This window comes from Salvelinus sp. IW2-2015, linkage group LG6.1 (assembly GCF_002910315.2).
Source record: "Salvelinus sp. IW2-2015 linkage group LG6.1, ASM291031v2, whole genome shotgun sequence".
NCBI lineage: Eukaryota > Metazoa > Chordata > Actinopteri > Salmoniformes > Salmonidae > Salvelinus > Salvelinus sp. IW2-2015.
In genome coordinates this window covers 2109878-2128917 of record NC_036845.1, presented here as the reverse complement: position 1 = coordinate 2128917, position 19040 = coordinate 2109878, and the positions used below count along the sequence as shown (strand labels likewise).

The 19040-nt window shown below is 43.3% G+C and overlaps 1 protein-coding gene across 1 annotated transcript in view; it reads right to left on the bottom strand.

Moving 5' to 3' along the window:
* The window catches only part of LOC111964605 (histone-lysine N-methyltransferase 2B), a 55623-nt gene that overhangs the window by 25159 nt on the left and 11424 nt on the right, over positions 1 to 19040 (bottom strand). The window contains 15 exon segments of the mRNA XM_070443787.1: positions 330 to 479; positions 671 to 784; positions 1568 to 1678; positions 1763 to 2065; positions 2338 to 2441; positions 4964 to 5262; positions 5352 to 5586; positions 5734 to 5896; positions 6140 to 6253; positions 6478 to 6668; positions 6867 to 8495; positions 8865 to 8940; positions 9307 to 9367; positions 9758 to 11240; positions 18100 to 18178. Coding sequence (XP_070299888.1) covers positions 330 to 479; positions 671 to 784; positions 1568 to 1678; positions 1763 to 2065; positions 2338 to 2441; positions 4964 to 5262; positions 5352 to 5586; positions 5734 to 5896; positions 6140 to 6253; positions 6478 to 6668; positions 6867 to 8495; positions 8865 to 8940; positions 9307 to 9367; positions 9758 to 11240; positions 18100 to 18178 — 5112 coding nt within the window.

The window sequence follows — 19040 nt, the reverse complement described above, 5'->3', positions numbered from 1 at the left end:
ATTGGTGGCAACACTGATGTCTCAGTTTTTTCCTGATCAGTGACAACCAAAGATGGTGGATATATGAAGATAGTTCACACTCAGGCCGTTAACAATTGAACAAAATGTATTTTGTGGTCTACTTAAGTGTCTCGCCCATAGACATCAATAGCAGCTAGATCTGGTCTACTCAGTTCATTGACTCTCAATGAACCAGAAAATAAACAGAGTGGAGTGTCTCACTTCCTCTTCAGTCTATGGGTTAACTATAGACCCTAGATATAGCCTAAAAACTAGTGACCAGGTGGTGAAGTCCTCAGGAGTGACTGGGGCCTTGTGTGGACCCATACCTTGGAGTGCTTGTTTTTTCTGCCACATATATGGCAGCACTTGCAGCGGCGACAGCACCAGTTCTCCTTGTTCTCCTCAGAGGGCCGCTCCGTTGGCTCAAGGCAAAARCGGTGGAATGGCTCACAGCACACCTGGCAGTACAGCATTTGCTAGGATAGGAACAGACAACGATCTGCAGGTTTAAGACTTTCCAATGGTGGATTCAAAAGATCCATCATGGCCATACATTGACAAAAACATCCTACATGTCAAAACATCCTATAGCAAATAGCAGTGTTGAAAGCAAAGACATTCCTCCAATGGGACATTGTAATAACAGAGCCATGTTGTGAGCCTTTACCTCTTGTTGTCCTTTACTGGCACACAGCAGGCAGACACAGGGGGGCATGATGGGCACAGAGGTCAGGATACTCAGGCCTCCCATCATCCACACGTTCTGGAGGTCACAGTCCTCCTGCATGGCAGACAGGGGAGGCTTAGACACAGCTTTCAGCTCTCATACTGAGGCCCGCAGGACAGAGTCAGACACAGGAGTGGGAGATACAGAGATGGGGAAACAGCCTTCTGGACTCATGATGTAGAAGAACACTGACATCCAGTGGATAGATAAGGGTATTACAGAACTAAACCAAACCAAAGACAAAACCTGATAATGWTAATGGCTAATTTAACCATGGTTATAAACGGAGTAGTTTGGGTCCTGGATGCTGATGGGCTGAAACAGCATTCTTGCCGTGTATTTTGCATACAATATAGCACGGGTATGACACAAAACAACTTACTGTTATATTTATGTTGGTAACAGTTTATAATAGCAATAAGGCACCTCAGGGATTTCTGGTATATTGGCCATTATAAACTGGGTGGTTCACGCCCTGAATGCTGAATGGCTGACAGCCGTGGTATATCACACTGTATACCACGGGTGTGACAAAACAATACATTTTTACTGCTCTACCTCCGTTGGTAAACGGTTTATAATAGCAATAAGGCACGTCAGGGGTTTGTGGTATATTGGCCACATACCACACTCCCTCGGGCCTTACTGCTGAAATATACCACACCTCCTCGGCTTTATTACTTAATTATAATGCAAGGCTCAAGTTCAGTTGTTTAAATCAATGCACTTGAGCTGGGCCTAAATCTTTCTGGATTGGCTCGACAAGCAAATCAGTAGCTAACAGGTAAATGAGATCTCTAAAAACACAGCTACAAGAGTCAGGGAAAAGCATCCGACCTTGAAGTCCACGCCGATCTTGTGCGTAGGCTCGGAGGGCTCCCTCTCCCTCTGGTCGAATCCATTGGCCAGGGCGGCCAGGACGCTGGGTGGCGTCTGTTCCAGAGGATTCTGGGAAAAATATGACGGAGGATGAAAACGGGCTCGTCCCCACCCCGCCTCCAACATCCTTCCCCTCTCACCCCCTACCCTGGCCCTTTGCCACCCCGGGGTGGCCCCAGTGTGGGATAGCAGGCGCCAGGGGTGGGGGGACCCCTGGTCCTCGGGGTAGGAGGAGGATAGCTCCAGGTCTGACTGTGGGTGTGGGGGGGACTGCGTCATCTGCAGCAGTAGCTGCTCCGCCGACAGCCCCTCTGACTCTCTCTCTCCCTGGTTGTCATCGTCCAGCCAGCTGTAGACACCACCGCTCCACGGGCCTGTCCGCTTCTGCTGTGCCTGTGAAGGGTGGGACTGCTGAGGCCAAAGCAAAAGAGCACCAGCGTTATCTGCCACGAGCACCTATAAGCAAGCAGCAGCTTAACTCAGAATGAGAGGAGAAATAAGGAAGAGAGGACAGGGAATCCCACCATAAGGTGCAGCAGAGAGAAGACGAAGTGAGTGGAAAGATAGAGGAGAGATTGGAGAGAGAGAGAGAGAGAGAGAGAGAGAGGGGGGCGGGGAGTGGGTTGTGGAGATCCTTTGTGTTGTACACCTAGGAGACCCAGAAACTGTCAATTCATGCACCGCCTGCTCAGTGGCATCAGAGCAGCAGCCCTGTTGTGATTCTTTACCTTGTCAGTTTTACGGCGACCAGGAGGGACTCGGTGGTGCAGCCTGCGATGTCTCACACCGTCGTCCGACAGGTCTCCCAGGAATCCATCCAGAGAGACAAAGTCTGAAGACGAAAAGGAACCATTGCAGTGGTCATTAGACATACAGCGTTAATGCATTACCTCACAACTATGAATGGGATCATCTAGAACAGTGGTTCCCAAACTTTTTATAGTCCCGTACCCCTTCAAACATTCAACCTTCAGCTGCACTAATACCAGGGTCAGCGCACTCTCAAATATTGTTTTTTGCCATCATTGTAAGCCTGCCACACACACAATACATTTATTAAACATAAGAATCAGTGTGAGTTGTTGTCACAACCCGGCATGTGGGAAGTGACAAAGAGCTCTTATAGGACCAGGGCACAAATAATAATCTAATAATATTTGCTCTTTATTTAACCATCTTACATATAAAACGTTATTTGTTKATCAAAAATGGTGAATAACTCACCACAGGTTAATGAGAAGGGTGTGCTTGAAAGGATGCACATAACTCTGCAATGTTGGGTTGTACTGGAGAGAGTCTCAGTCTTAAATAATTTTCCACACACAGTCTGTGCCTGTATTTAGTTTCATGCTAGTGAGGGCCGAGAATCTACTCTCACATACGTGGTTGCAAAGGGCATCAGTGTCTTAACAGCGGGATTTGCCAAGGCAAGATACTCTGAGCACAGCCCAATCCAGAAATTTGGCAGTGGCTTCTGATTAAATTCAATTTTCACAGAACCGCTTGTTGCAATTTCGATGAGGCTCTCTTGTTCAGATATCGGTAAGTGGACTGGAGGGAGGGCGTGAAAGGGATAACGAATCCAGTTGTTTGTGTCATCCATTTCGGGAAAGTACCTGCGAAATTGCGCACCCAACTCACTCAGGTGCTTCGCTATATCACATTTAACATTGTCCGTAAGCTTGAGGTAATTTGCACATACAAAAAATCCTACAATGATGGAAAAACCTGTGTGTTGTCCTTGTTAATGCAGACAGAGAGGAGCTCCAACTTCTTAATCATAGGCCCAATTTTGTCCCAAACAATGAATATAGTTGCGGAGAGTCCCTGCAATCCTAGATTCAGATCATTCAGGCGAGAAAAAACATCAACCAGATAGGCCAGTCATGTGAGAAACTCGTCATCATGCAAGCGGTATATACAAGTGAAAATGATGGTCAGTAAAGAGAATCGCACTTCTGTGTGAGGTTAAAGCGTTACATGGTCGCTGCCCATATCATTGCATAGTGCAGAAAATACATGAGAGTTCAGGGGGCTTGTTTTAAAATGTAACCATTTTCACTGTAGTGTCCAAAACGTCTTTCAAGCTGTCAGGCATTCCCTTGGCAGCAAGAGCCTCTCGGTGGATGCTGCAGTGTACCCAAGTGGCGTCGGGAGCAACTGCTTGCACACGCGTTACCACTCCACTATGTCTCCCTGTCATGGCTTTTGCGCCATCAGTACAGATAACACATCTTGACKACCAAAGTTCATTTGACAAGGCCCAGCTTTGTATCAAAGCTGTCCAGTACTTTAAAAATATCCTCTCCTGTTGTCCTGGTTTGCAGAAGAGAATGTCTTCCCCCATAAACATAARGGACCTATACCAGAAGCTGTGCCAGGCCCACCACGTCTGTTGACTCATCCAGCTGTAACATATAGAATTCACTGGCTTGTATGCGAAGCAGTAATTGTTTCGAAACATCTGCCATGTCACTGTTGCGTCATGAAACAGTGTTGTTTGATGAAGGCACTGTCTGTATAGTTTATTTGGCCTTTCCCCCCAGCCATATCCATGTCAGCAGGAAGAATTCAGTCCTTCACAACAGTATGGGGCTTGCCTTTCCTAGCCACTCTGTAGCTCACCATATAAGATGCTTCTAGCCCCTTCTAATTAATGGCATCTCTTGCTTTTATACATCTTACTACTCGAAAGTCATCTTAATTCTCGCTCAAAAAACTCCTTTGGCTTATTATTCAAATTGGCATGTTTTGTTTCTAAATGTCTGTGCAAGAGTGAAGGTTTCATTGAGTTGTGAGATAATACTTTTGCACATATAACACACTGTGGCTGAGGAAAGGCACTACTCCCAATGTAAATGAACTCCAAATCAATGTAGTTGTCATCATATTTGCACCTCTTCGATGGTTCAATGTCCTTGTCTGTTGTTCAGTGCTTTCCCAGGTAAGGGGACAGTAGCTCTTCGGCTGCATCAGATTCACAACTGTCATTGTCCATGCTAGCTGGGCTAACAACAAATGTAGAATTACTAATGCTAGCATTGGACGTGCTCGTGGAAGCAGAACAATGTGTCGTCGACGGGTGCAGGTGTAGTACTACTGGTAGTAGCAGTACTACCAGTAGAGCAGGTATGTGTCTCTATGGACGTGGGCCTTACAAAATGGACTGTTTGAAAATGTGAAGAAAAAACTTTTATTTATTTTTAAAAACGTGAATCACGTTTTTATTTGGCGTACCCCCGACTGCATTGCGCGTACCCCAGTTTGGGAATACCTGTTCTCGAAGATCTGACAATATTAAATAAACAGAGGAAAATCCCTTTGTATGATCACTTGTCAATGTTATATTACTACCTTGGCTGCGTGGGCCGGGGCCTCTCCTCCGGCCGGGGGAGGCAGAGTTGGAGCCCACAGTGATCTCCAGGTCGGAGTCATAGTCCAGCAGGTCAAAGTAGGAGCGCGGCTTCACACAACGCCGCGGCTGCTTCCTCACAGATGGGCTCTGGCTGTCCCCCACCTCCATCCCATCAACTTCCTCATTGCTAGACTGAACCACGCTGAGGGAGTGCCGCGGGCGCTTCCCAGGACCTCTAGGAATCTTGCAACTCAGACGACGTGCCTTTCTGTCTTCAATCTGATCGCATCTTTTATATCTTTTGGAGAGAGAAATACATTTGTCATTTTGTCAATAGCATATATGTGAGTTGGTCACCTTTGCAATTCTGATGAGCAGTACACTTACATGCAGCACTGTCGCTTCGTATTGGGCCCTCCAAATTTGGGTTTGTCCAGGCAGTTCATGCACTCGCCACAGTCCTCCTCGTGGTTGCAGCCCTTGCAGATCCCACACCTCCGAGAGCGGAGCCCGAATGTTCCAAGGCTCTTTTGTTTACCAAAACCTGCTCCCGACTTCCTGACCGTGGTAACCTTCTGGTCTGGCAGCCCAGGGCTGTCTGGCCCAGAGGGAGACCGACCACCTGCAATAGGTAAGGTATATAATTATGATATCTTTCATAGGAAAGTCAAAGAAAGTTGTGGGGAAAGACAAGAACGCATGATGTCACTTAAAAATGTTTGTTGAGAGATTTGCATTGATAATCAGTTTTGAAAGCTTGAGGCTCTACCTTGGTTCTTGCCAGAGGGGGATATGCCAGTTCTCTCATGCAGTGGCAGAGCACTGAGTCTGGGGATCATGTCATCGGGCACCAGCGCACGAGGCTGGCCAAGCACCACAGCTGCTGCACGGCACACATGCTTGATGCGTGGACCCCCCGCTCTCCGGAACTCCTGGTAACAAGGAGAGAGGGGGGACAGGGAGGGATGCTGTTATGACACATTCTTTTATCACAACGAAAAATGTATTCATGACCAGAATAGGTGMGTCTTAGTGAGGAAGAAACAACATACTGATACTTTATTGAGTAAGAGAAAGAGACAAAGTTGCATTCAGACACATTGAAAAGCGAGAGACACTGAACATAAAATATGCAGAGAACAGCACAGACCAGGATTGTGTTTATATGCCCATACCTGTGACAGTGGAGGGTCAGTCATGTTTGAGGCAGCAGGCTCAAGCTGCTCTTTCGGTTTCCTCCTTTGTCTCTTCCCTGCTGCATCTCTGGAGCCAGCAGGCCCTGATAGAAGCTGCAGGTAACATGTTTCATCACTATGGGCTAACACAGGAAGCTCTCCAGAGATATCACAATATTGATGTTAATGAATATRATCCTATTTAATGACAATGAAGGGAAACATAGCATATTCTGTATCAGAAAAAAGTCCRATCGTGCATGTTGTTTACTGCAAAAAATAAATTTCTGCATTCCAATTTTAAAGTGTATTCTTTTTATGAGTGAGACAATTATTACCCCTGAGGACTTGAGTTGTTTCTGCTGATCGATCTTGTTGAGCTGGACCTTGGCTTTCTTGAGCAGATTGAACATCCTCTTATTGGCCCCTGTGAGGCAAACTCTCTGGGTGGCTCCTTTCTCAGCAGTAGCACGGTCAGCCTCAGCGATCATGCCCAGATGCAGTTCCTGTGGCTCAAGCTTTCCTGCTTCTGGGACAGACAAAGTCCAAAAGGTATTTCACTTTACTTTCCAGGGTAGTTTAAGCAGTAAAAACATACTCATAGACATTAAACCAAGTAACATACAAATAAACAAAAATACCAGGTTTACATAATGTGCAGTTACTTATCAAGCAAGCTAATGTTGAACAACTATACGCATGAATTGATTGATAGCTCTTTTCTTACCTGCAATAACATTTTCAGCATTTGTTTTGTCTTCCTCTGTCAACTCCTCATGTTCTCCATATTGAAATGTTAAGAACTTTGAGTTCATAGTCCGAACACACACAGAGACTTTTCGCACAACCCCAGGGCTATCAAGGTCCTCAATCTTGAGCTTGGATTTGCCTTGCTTTGATTTGGGTTTGCTTGGAGCTGTGATTGTGGGACGTTTCTTTAGACAGATGCTCTTGACTTCATCATCCAGACCTTCCGCTAGCATATGAACAGAAGACTGAAGAGTATTGCAAACACCATCTGTCATCACGTTTTTTCTTCTCCTTTTGGGAAGTCCTGGTTGTAGCTTCTTCAGTCGCTTGTACATATTTAGGTGAGATGTTTGCTTGTTGAACTTGCAGGGCCTTTTCTTTTTCTGAACCTCCTGGGGATCGGTTGATGGGTCAGAAGCAATTTGGAATTCTTTGGATAAAAGTAAAGTCTCATACTCGCTCTGAAGAGTTTTGTCCAGCGTATATACTTCCTCACCAGACTCTCCTGGCACATGCCACTTGAAACTAGGATTCCTCAAAAGGGACCTCCTCTTTCCAAACTGCTTTCCGGGGGATAAGCAGTCACTCACGCCAGTGGTTTCCTGTTCGAGTTCCTGAGTTGAGAACAAATCGACATCTAACTGCGCCTCATTCAGAAATTCTTCCTCGTCGATAGGCAGATCGGGAGTAAGCTCTCTACCTGTGCCATCTTCTCGTTTCCTTCCAGTGCGTGGGTGTAAGCCGAATAGTTGGCCTTTCTTCGGGGAGTTTCTACGAGGCAAAACYGACATGCCAGCATCATCCATAAACCTCTGTGGAGTCTTGATCACCCGTGAGGACCGGYCACTGARYACWGGCATGATGAAGTGCTTTATGTTTTTAAGGTACTTTGATTTACCATGCTGGTCATCAAAAGCATCAGACTGTGGTTCATCATCCACAGTGTCTTGTATATCCTGCTCCTCCAAAATTTGCTGGGCGAGATCAATTTCTACCTGCTTAGATAGAGTTTTAGGCCTGGCTCTTGGTCTTTTGCTACCAAGGAACTGAAGGCTTGAATTGGGGACCTTTTTCCTTCTGTACTTGGTCTTGAGGATGCCAATGAGTTTAGAGCTTGCCGGTGTGGAAGCAGCCTCTGGGGAGGAAACTTCCTTTAGGTCTACCTCTTCAACAGCTTCAGGTACCTTACTTTCAGGTGATTTACTCTCATCACTCATTCTCCCTCTTGGCCTTTGTTTCTGCCTCGGTCCAATCATGGCTCTTCGATTCTTTTTGCCATGTTTGAACAAACTTCTATGACGGCGTGGTTGTGTCTTTTCAATAACAGAGGGCTCCAAAAGCAGCATCTTTCCACTCCCTATTGGCTGGGTCTCTGCCTCCACCTTTACCGCTGGTTGAGTGTCAGCCAAAGTCACAGGCTCAGATCGGGCTAATTCTATGTTTGGAGTGTCAGATGTTGGTGTCTTTGACTTCTTTGTAATTGAAAGGCTAGAAGTTCTTCTCCTAGGTTTAGAGACAACAGACAACGTGGAGACCTCCTCTGTCTGTGGTTCAGATGGGTCCATCTCTGAGTTTGAGTGTCGATGTTGGTGTCTTTCTTCTTTTTCTAATTAAAGCTAGAAGTTCTTCTCCTAGGTTTAGAGACAACAGACAACGTGGAGACCTCCTCTGTCTGTTGTTCAGATGGGCCATCTCGTGTGTGAGTTTCAGATGGTGTCTTTCTTGACTTCTTCTAATTGAAAGGCTAGAAGTTCTTCTCCTAGGTTTAGAGACAACAGACAACGTGAGACCTTCCTCTGTCTGCTGTTCAGATGGGCCATCTCTGTGTTTGGAGTTTCAGATGGTGTCTTTCTTGACTTCTGTCTAATTGAAAGGCTAGAAGTTCTTCTCCTAGTTTAGAGACAACAGACAACGTGGAGACCTCCTCTGTCTGTGTTCAGATGGGCCATTCTGTGTTTGGAGTTTCAGAATGTTGGTGTCTTTGACTCTTTTCTAATTGAAAGGCTAGAAGTTCTTCTCCTAGGTTTAGAGACAACAGACAACGTGGAGACCTCCTCTGTTCTGTTCAGATGGGCCGTCTCGTGGTTGTGGAGTTTCAGGATGTTAGTGTCTTTGACTTCTTTCTTATTGAAAGGCTAGAAGTCTTTCTCCTAGGTTAGAGACAACAGACAACTGAGGGCCTCTGTCTGTGGTTCAGATCGGGCCGTCTCGGTGGTTGGAGTTTCAGATGTTGGTGTCTTTGACTTCTTTCTTATTGAAATGCTAGAAGTTCTCTCCCAGTTAGAGACAACAGACACACGGAGGACCTCCTCTGTCTCTGTCAGACTGGCCATCTCTGTTGTGGATGTCAATAGTCTTTCTAATTGAAAAGCTAGAAGTTCTTCTCCTAGTTTAGAGACAACAGACAATGTGGAGACCTTCTCTGTCTGTGGTTCAGATGGGGCTAACTCTGTGGTTGGAGATTCAGTGGGTTCAGAACATCAGTGTCTTTCCCGGCCTCTTTCTAACTGGGAAACACTCAAAACTTCCTCCTTTTAGGTAGAAACAGACAATGTGGAAACGCAGTCTTCAAAACCTCATTGGTCTGTGGTTCTGCTTCACTGGCAGGTTCTCTCAGATGGATGTTCCACATTTGGACTTGTTTGAACTGTTTGTGGTGTCCAGGGTTTATGACTCCCGCTTCTCCGTGTGTAGACACTCGCCAGTCTTCTCCTCCTTGCTTTGGAGTTGCACAGCATGTGGTCTGATAAAGAAAATGTTTTCCTCCAGAATTTCACTGAATCTTTTGTATTACCAGTATCTTTTTTCTTCAGGCGCAGGAGTAGTTTGATGGATCTCAAGACCATATGTTTTGAGCGTTTAGTTTACCCGGTTGGAGGAACCTTTTTTATCTGAAGGGGTGGAACAACCTTTGCCACAGTATCACCACAGTCAGTTTGAGTGGCCTCCTCTGGATGTGGTTGTGTTACCTGTCCCACTTCAACATGAAGAGATGACTTTTCCTCAAGAGACGAAGTCTGCTTAGTCTTCTTCTTGGAAGACTTCTCATTATGTGTGTGCTCAGCATCTCTGGAAGTAGTACAACTCGTGGCCTCTTTCTCTTCAGGGTTCTCAACACTCTTGATCACACTGGGTTCAAAAAGAGAGGCATTGTCTAATTCAGTGGTATTCTGCTGCTTCTCTGTTCCTTTGACAGTATTTCCAGAGCTTTGCACTTGGGTGTCCTTTCTTTTCCCCTTAACCAATGTAAGTGTCCACACAAACTTGCTTCGTTTCTTCTTACGAGAGGAGCCCTTACTGTCAGACCGAGATGAGCCTTCCAATTTGGGGTTTCTGATTTTAATCAGCTTAAAACTTGGAATCCCGATTATGTCATCATCATTTTTAAAAGCCAGACCGTCATTGGATTCAACAATTGGCTTTTCAGGTTCTGTGGCTAACGGAACATGGATTTCTGTGACAATCTTCTCTTCTTGATGTGCCTTGCCTTGTTTACGCCTACTCTTTCTGGATGGTGGTTTGGCTTCCTCTATTCTTGAAACCTCTAACAATGACTCTGCCAGACATACTTTGTCAATGCTCTGTTTTTTTAATTCTGTTACAAGGCCTTCATGTAATTCGGAGGGTGGATTAGTAGTTCTATTTCTTCTCCGGATCACCAGTTTATTGACTTCAGTGCTTACCTCTGGGGTTCTTTCTTTCCGTTTGAATTTCTTAATGTCAGTTTTTGGCTCTGCATTTCCACTTTCCAGTGCAATGTCCTGTTTGCCTGTTGATGTTCTACCCCCCTCTGATTTTTGGTCATCAACATCCCCAACTTTGGCCCCCCTTTGAACACAGGGTTCAGTGATCTTGGAGGCAGATCTACCACGCCTCCTTGCCGGTATGGCTRCTCCACCTCCCTCATCCTCAGTGCCATTCAGATGCTGTGCCTCATCTGCTTGTGTCTCTGTCTTTAATTTGACATGGGCACTGGAGATCTGGTCACCTTTGACGTCATTAGCCTTTGATTGAAAATGTAATCCTTTTACCTTCAGCTTCTCCACAGATTTTAGACGCCCTCCCTTTTCCTTTCTCACRGTCTTCTTGGCCACCAACTTGATGGTAATCCTTGGAGTTAAAGCTGCCCCGTTTTTCGCAGGATGCCTCTCCTTTGCTGGGTTTGAGTGCTTGTTTTTTGAACCCTTCCTACCATCCTTGGAAGGCACTGCATCTGGAGGAATTGCACAGTGGATTTCTTGTGAAGATTGTGCATCTTCTTCAGGAGTCGGAGACTCATCMGTCTCCTTTGGGGTGACTACAAGGGGTGGCTTCTCTCGTATCCTTTTTGATTTTGTTTGGACAGGATCACCTTATGGAGGAAAATAACAAATGAGAGAGGAAATTACTATCATATCTTAGCTGATATACAATGGCTTCAGAAAGTATACATACCCCTTGTCTTATTCCACATTATTGTGTTACAGCCGGAATTCAAAATGGTTTAAAATGAAATTTCTCACCCATCTACACACAATACCCCATAATGACAAAGTGAAAACACGAAAAAAATAAAAGGTTTGCTAATTTATTGCAAATGAAATACACAAATCGGATTTACTCAGGGGTGTGAAAAGTTGTCAGAAAGTTGTCAGAATCACCGTTGGCAGCAATTACAGCTGTGAGTCTTAATGAGTCTAAGAGCATTGCACCACTGGATTGTACAATATTTGCACATTACTCTTTTTTAAATTCTTCAAGCTGTCATGTTGGTTGCTGATCATAGCTAGACGTCCATTTTCAAGTCTTGCCATAGATTTTCAAGCAGATTTAAGGGATAAACTGTAACTAGGCCTCTCAGTAACCTTCAATGTCGTCTTCGTAAGCAACTCCAGTATATACTTGCAGTGGTGGYAAAAGTAKCCAATATACCTTAACATAAAATGACTCAAGTAATAGTGAAAGTCACCCAGTAAAATACCAGAGTAAAAGCCTACAAGTYTTGGGTTTTAAATATACTTAAGTATCAAAAGTAAATGTATAAATACATTTCACTGTCCTGCTAAGCATTCAAAATGCAACAAGTAATTTTGAGTGTCATAGAAAATGGAGTAAAAAGTACATTATTTTCTTTAGGAATGTAGTGAAGTAAAAGTAGTCAAAAATATAAAAAGTAAAGTCCAAAACAAACTACTTAAGTAAAGATACTTTCAAGTACTAAAGTACTTTACACGTACAGTTGAAGTCAGACATTTACATACACCTTAGCCAAGTACATTTAAACTCAGTTTCACAATTCCTGACATTTAATCCTAATATAAATTCCCTGTCTTAGGTCAGTTAGGATCACCACTTTATTTTAAGAATGTGAAATGTCAGAATATTAGAGAATGATTTATTTCAGCTTTCAATTATTTCATCATATTCCCAGCGGGTCAGAAGTTTACATACACTCAATTAGTATTTGGTAGCATTGCCTTTAAAATGTTTAACTTGGGTCAACTGTTTCGGGTCGCCTTCCAGAAGCTTCCCACAATAAGTTGGGTGAATTTTGGCTCATTCCTCCTGACAGAGCCTGTGTTACTGAGTAAGGTTTGTAGGCCTCCTTGCTCACACATGCTTTCTCAGTTCTGCCCACAATTTTTCTATAGGATTGAGGTCAGGGCTTTGTGCTAGCCACTCCAATACCTTGAGTTTGTTGTCCTTAAGCCATTTTGCCACAACTTTGAAGTATGCTTGGGGTCATTGTCCATTTGGAAGACCCATTTGCGACCAAGCTTTAACTTCCTGACTGATGTCTTGAGAAGTTGCCTCAATATATCCACATCATTTTCTTTCATGATGCCATCTATTTTGTGAAGTGCACCAGTCCCTCCTGCAGCAAAGCACCCCCACAACATGATGCTGCTTACCCGTGCTTCACGGTTGGGATGGTGTTCTTCGGCTTGCAAGCTTCCCCCAATATCCTCCAAACATAACGATGGTCATTATTCTATTTTTCTTTCATCAGACCAGAGGACATTCTCCAAAAAGTACGATCTTTGTCCCCATGTGCAGTTGCAAACCGTAGTCTGGCTTTTTAATGGCGGTTTTGGAGCAGTGGCTTCTTCCTTGCTGAGCGGCCTCTCAGGTAATGTTGATATAGGACTTGTTTTACTGTGGATATAGATACTTTTGTACCCGTTTCCTCCAGCATCTTCACAAGGTCCTTTGCTGTTGTTCTGGGATTGATCTACACTTTTCGCACTAAAGTTTGTTCATCTCCAGGAGACAGAACGCGTCTCCTTCCCAAGTGGTATGACGGCTACGCGGTCCCATTGTGTTTATACATGTGTACTATTGTTTGTACAGAAGAACGGGGTAGCTTCAGGCATTTGGAAATTGCTCCCAAGGAAGAACCAGACTTGTGGAGGTCTACAATTCTTTCTGAGGTCTTGGCTGATTTCTTTTGATTTTCCCATGATGTCAAGCAAAGGGGCACTGAGTTTGAAGGTAGGCCTTGAAATACATCCACAGTTACACCTCCAATTGACTCAAATTTTGTCAATTAGCCTATTAGAAGCTTCTAAAGCCATGACATCATTTTCTGGAATGTCCCACGCTGTTTAACACAGTCAACTTAGTGTATGTAAACTTCTGACCAACTGGAATTGTGATACAGTGAATTATAAGTGAAATAATCTATCTGTAAACAATTGTTGGAAAAATGACTTGTGTCATGCACAAAGTAGATGTCTGAACCGACTTGCCAAAACTATAGTTTGTTAAGAAGAAATTTGTGGAGTGGTTGAAAAACGAGTTTTAATGACTCCAACCTAAGTGTATGTAAACTTCTGACTTCAACTGTATGTATGTATGTATGTATGTATGCATGCATGCATGTATGTATGTATGTTATTCTCTCTAACACCGCATGGCAAGCGGTACCGGAGTGCCAAGTCTAGGACAAAAAGGCTTCTCAACAGTTTTTACCCCCAAGCCATAAACTTCTGAACAGGTAATCAAAAGGCTACCCGGACTATTTGCACTGTTTCCCCCCCCCCCCCCCCCAACCCCTCTTTAACGCTGATGCTACTCTCTGTTTATCATATATGCATAGTCACTTTAACTATACATACTACTACCCCAATTGGGCCGACCAACCAGTGCTCCGAGAATTTTGACTAACCAGGCTATCTGCATTGTGTCCCACCTCCCACCAACCCCTCTTTTACGCTACTGCTACTCTCTGTTCATTATATATGCATAGTCACTTTAACCATATCTACATGTACATCCTACCTCAATCAGTCTGACTAACCGGTGTCTGTATGTAGCCTTGCTACTTTTAGACTCGCTACTGAATATAGCCTGTCTATTTACTGTTGTTTTATTTCTTTACTTACCTATTGTTCACCTAATACCTTTTTTGCACTATTGGTTAGTAAGCATTTCACTGTAAGACCTGTTGTATTCGGCGCACATGAGAAATATTGATTTGATGTATAAATTTGTCCTTGTGTAGTAGGTTATTGTCTTGTTGAAAGGTGAACTTGTCTTCCAGTGGCTTTTGGAAAGCACACCAAACCAGGTTTTCCTCGAGGATTTTGCTTGTGCTTATCTCTATTCTGTTTCTTTTTGTCCTACAAAAAACTTACTAGCAGTTGCCGATGACAAGCAAACCCATAACATAAAGCAGCCACCACCATGCTTGTAAATATGAAGAGAGTTACTCAGTGATGTGGTGTGTTGGATTTACCCCGAACATAACACTTTGTATTGTAAACATGTATTGTAAACATTTCACCAATACTTCCATGATACATGAGTAGGATTGCAAAGGGTCGGAAACTTTCCGGGAATTTTCCATGGGAAGATAAGCCTGGGAATTTGGCTTAAATTCATCAAAAAAGTTAGCTTATCACAGTGAACCTTTTTTGTGGGATACATAAATTTGTTAACTAGTAAATAGTTGCCTACAGCAAAGTGTGTTTAAATAATTTCTAACTGGTTAACCATTTCTGCTAGTTAGTGTTTGCTACCATGTGGCTTTTAGCTTGCTTGAGCCTGCTAACTGAGGAGTGTTAATTCACCCGTTTCCATACATGTTTCATTTTAAAACATTTATCTTACAAAGGAGTTGTTTAATCTGACTGCTTAACTATTTATCTGTACATGGAATTGTATTTTAGTTTTTCTTACAATTTTTTTCTAATCTTCACAGGAAAATGCCACAGGCACTATCTGATGTGTGGAGACATTTCACTGCAGCCAATGTAGAAGGAAAAGCTGTGCACATTTGCAAATACTGTGCCAAATCATGTGAAGAATGCAACAAAGATGCAGAATCATCTGGCCAAGTGCATAAAGTTCCCTCAGCGCTCACAACAAGCAACCTCTGACAAAAGTCCCTCTACTTCTATTCGAGGTGAAAATGATGACACCTTATCGATAGCAACAGCTCATGGTCCTCCTGGAATCAGAYGTTTCTTTGACTCAATGGAGGAACGTAGTCAGAGAAATGCTGATGAATGTCTTGCTCGAGCTGTGCATGCAACTGGTTCACCTCYGATGCAATGTGTATTGGAAGAGATTTCTGAATGTTCTACGCCCAGCATACACCCCTCTAACCAGACATGCTTTATCTACTCATTTGCTGGATGCAGAGTTCAAGTGAAGGTCAAGCAAATCATAGAGAAAGCAGACTGTATTGCAATCATCTCTGATGGGTGGTTGAATGTTCGTGGGCAAGGAATAATTAAATACATCATCTCCACCCCTCAACCAGTATTCTACAAGAGCACAGACACAAGAGACAACAGACACACCGGTCTCTACATTGCAGATGAGCTGAAGGCAGTCAATGACCGTGGACCACAGAAGGTATTTGCACTCGTAACAGACAATGCTGCGAACATGAAGGCTGCTTGGTCTAAAGTGGAAGAGTTCTACCCTCACATCCATTGGCTGTGCTGCTCATGCATTGAATCTGCTCAAGGACATCATGGCACTGAAAACAATGGATACACTCTACAAGAGAGCCAAGGAAATGGTTAGGTATGTGAAGGGTCATCAAGTTATAGRAGCAATCTACGTCACCAAGAAAAGTGAGAAGAATGAGAACACCACATTGAAGCTGCCCAGCAACACCAGTTGGGGCGGTGTTGTCATCATGTTTGACAGTCTCCTGGAAGGGAAGGAGTCTCTCCAAGAAACGGCCATATCACAGTCTGCCAATATGGACAGCCCCATCAAGAAGATCCTCCTGGTTGATGTATTTTGGGAGAGAGTGGTWAACAGCCTGAAACCTATAGCAGTAGCCACTGAACGGATTGAGGGAGACAATGCCATCTTGTCTGATGTTCAGACTCTGCTTGCAGATGTAAGAGAAGAAATCCGTACTGCCCTGCCCACTTCACTGTTGCTCAAAGCAGAGGAAACTGCAGTTCTGAAATTAATCAAAAAGCGCAAAGATTTCTGCCTGAAGCCCATACACTCCTCAGTGTACATGTTGGACCCCAAGTATGCTGTCAAGAGCATCCTGTCTGGTGGAGAAATCAACAAGGCCTATGGTGTCATCACTACCGTGTCTCGCCACCTTGACCTGGATGAGGGCAAGGTTCTTGGCAGTCTGGCGAAGTACACTTCCAAGCAAAGGCTTTTGGATGGAGATGCAATATGGCAGTCATGCCAACATCTCATCAGCCATCTGGTGGAAGGGGCTTTGTGGATCTGAGGCTCTTTCCCCTGTTGTCTCCAACATCCTCCAAATCCCACCAACATCAGCCACCTCAGAGCGCAACTGGTCCTTGTTTGGGAACACACACACACCAAAGCAGACAACAGGCTGACCAATACAAGGGGTGAACAATTGGTGGCCATCCGGGCAAATTTGAAGCTTTTTGAGCCTAACAACGAGCCATCCTCAACAAGGTTGGAAAGTGATAGTGAAGATGAGGCCTCAGAGTCTGATGTTCAAGAGGTGGACATTGAGGAGGTCCAGGGAGAAGACATGGTAGACAACCAAAGCTTTAGTTTCTAGACTATCATTTTACAGATGTATGTTGAAAACATTTTTGGGAGAAGCGATGGATCATTCAATATTCCCTTTCTTTTGTTGTTCAGTGAAATCATGCCATGTGAAGAGTCAACTCATTTAATTAAAGTTCAATTCGTAACTACATTTTATTATTATTTTTCCATTGGAAGGATTTAATCATTTGCAATTATGTCTACATATGATAAGGTAAAAGGTTTATGTTTCTGTCTCCATATGATATGGTAAATATATCCAATGCAAAAAACATCTACATTTAAATGGTATTAATATTAATTTACATATATTTCCGTATATTCCCACAGAAAGTTTCCACCTCTGAATATTCCTCAAAATGTGCAACCCTATTTCCCCGGTCACATATTTATTTATGAAGCATATCATAGTTTCCCAGAACAGCAGCCAGTCATGTGTTCGTTGTAAAGAACACAACGGGAGAAAGCGGGAGCTGGTGAGTCCATTGTGTTCAATATCTATCGGTGAGTCTCTGTGTGGCGCACATGAGGTGATAAAGTTATACTTGTATGCAATTCACTACTAAATGTTAGCCATCAGATATCTTAAAACTGTCTAAGATGTGCTATACTCTCCAGCTGTGTATTTGGTTACTTGTTAGTTATCTAAGTAAGTGGCTGAATTAATAAGGAGACGGGTGGTTAGCTTTCTGCCGTGTTTGATAAGTCAAAGAGCTCTGGATGAATCATCTGTACAGTTGCCATTTTTTGTCTGTGCTTCCAACTATCGTTTTTTTTCATCCTTTCTGTTCTCCTCCCCTCTTCTCAGCGTACAGATGCTGTTCTTCCTTCAGACAAGCATGCATTACAACTTTGTTTATTTGCAAAATTTCTCTTGTTCACTTTAGCTTGTAAGATGTCCAGAAATGACTACTAGCTATACTTGTATAACTTTATGAGCTGGATTTGCCAGTCTTTGCAATTGGTTTGTTCGTTTGTGCTCGTTAGCATTCAGCTAAAAGCGTCCATGAGAATTTGCCATTAATTGTGCTAATTTTGTTGGAATTCTGGTAATAGACTGCCAATGGGCCTTTTTTGCATTTTGAGCCTCTTGTGTGCTATACCAGTAATACCGTAAATCCCGGGATGGCAGAATAACAGTATGAAAATCTCAATTCCGCCCAAGAATAATAGATAGGTGGCAAGGGATGGGCATAGGTGTAGAATAGGCTAATACTTACTTTTGGAGGGATTATGTCTGGACCGTATGGGGCCTTTATATCCTTTACGATCAGATTCAAATCCTGTGAAATCATCTCCCTGAAAGGCAAGGTCAGATTATTAACTTTGGACACCCAACATGCGTTTCCCGACTGTTTCACAATTTTCCATAACCTCACAACAGTTTGATACCGAATATGCATTTGAAATTGATGAATAGTAGTTTACATGCAACAATTAGGTCTAAAAGCTTAGACAACAGTGACAATAACCTAACACACACACCTGAACACAACTAGGCCTATGCAATTGAATGCTAGTACTAGTACGGTTGACTACAGATTTTTTTTTTATATCCCAATCTTGAGGGAGAACAGTGGCATGGCAATCAAAAATTATATTGTGTAATGTCATGTAGTGAGTAGGTCATTCCATGATAACAGAATTACGCTGAGACTCCTATTTTTTACATTAAAATGTATGCTAAACAAAAAACATTGATTTCAAAGTTGAACAAACCATACAACTCTATGCACAAGGAGTACTTTGAACAATTTACACAGAAAATTTCACAAAAATACATTTACTGGTAGAACTGTGCAGATGCTAAATTTGGTAACAGTAAAATCTCCCTCTGTTTATGCAACCACATTTTCCAAAAACTTCAGATTCAAAGATGTTTGCTGAAAGAATGGAGTGTCAGCTATGACATGACACCTTGACTTTGAAATTCGATTTTGGGTATCGAATACACTATGTGAAGTGAATTTACAACCGGTAACAGAACAATGATTGCGGAATTACCTAATCGGTCTCTGATCTGTACAACACAGAAATGCATAATTATGGATATGAATTTCACTCTTCATGGTGATGTATCCTGAATTAGGTACACAAAAGGTAAAAATATGCAATATCTTACTTTGCATATTTGGGTATTATTCTACACACTGGCCATTAT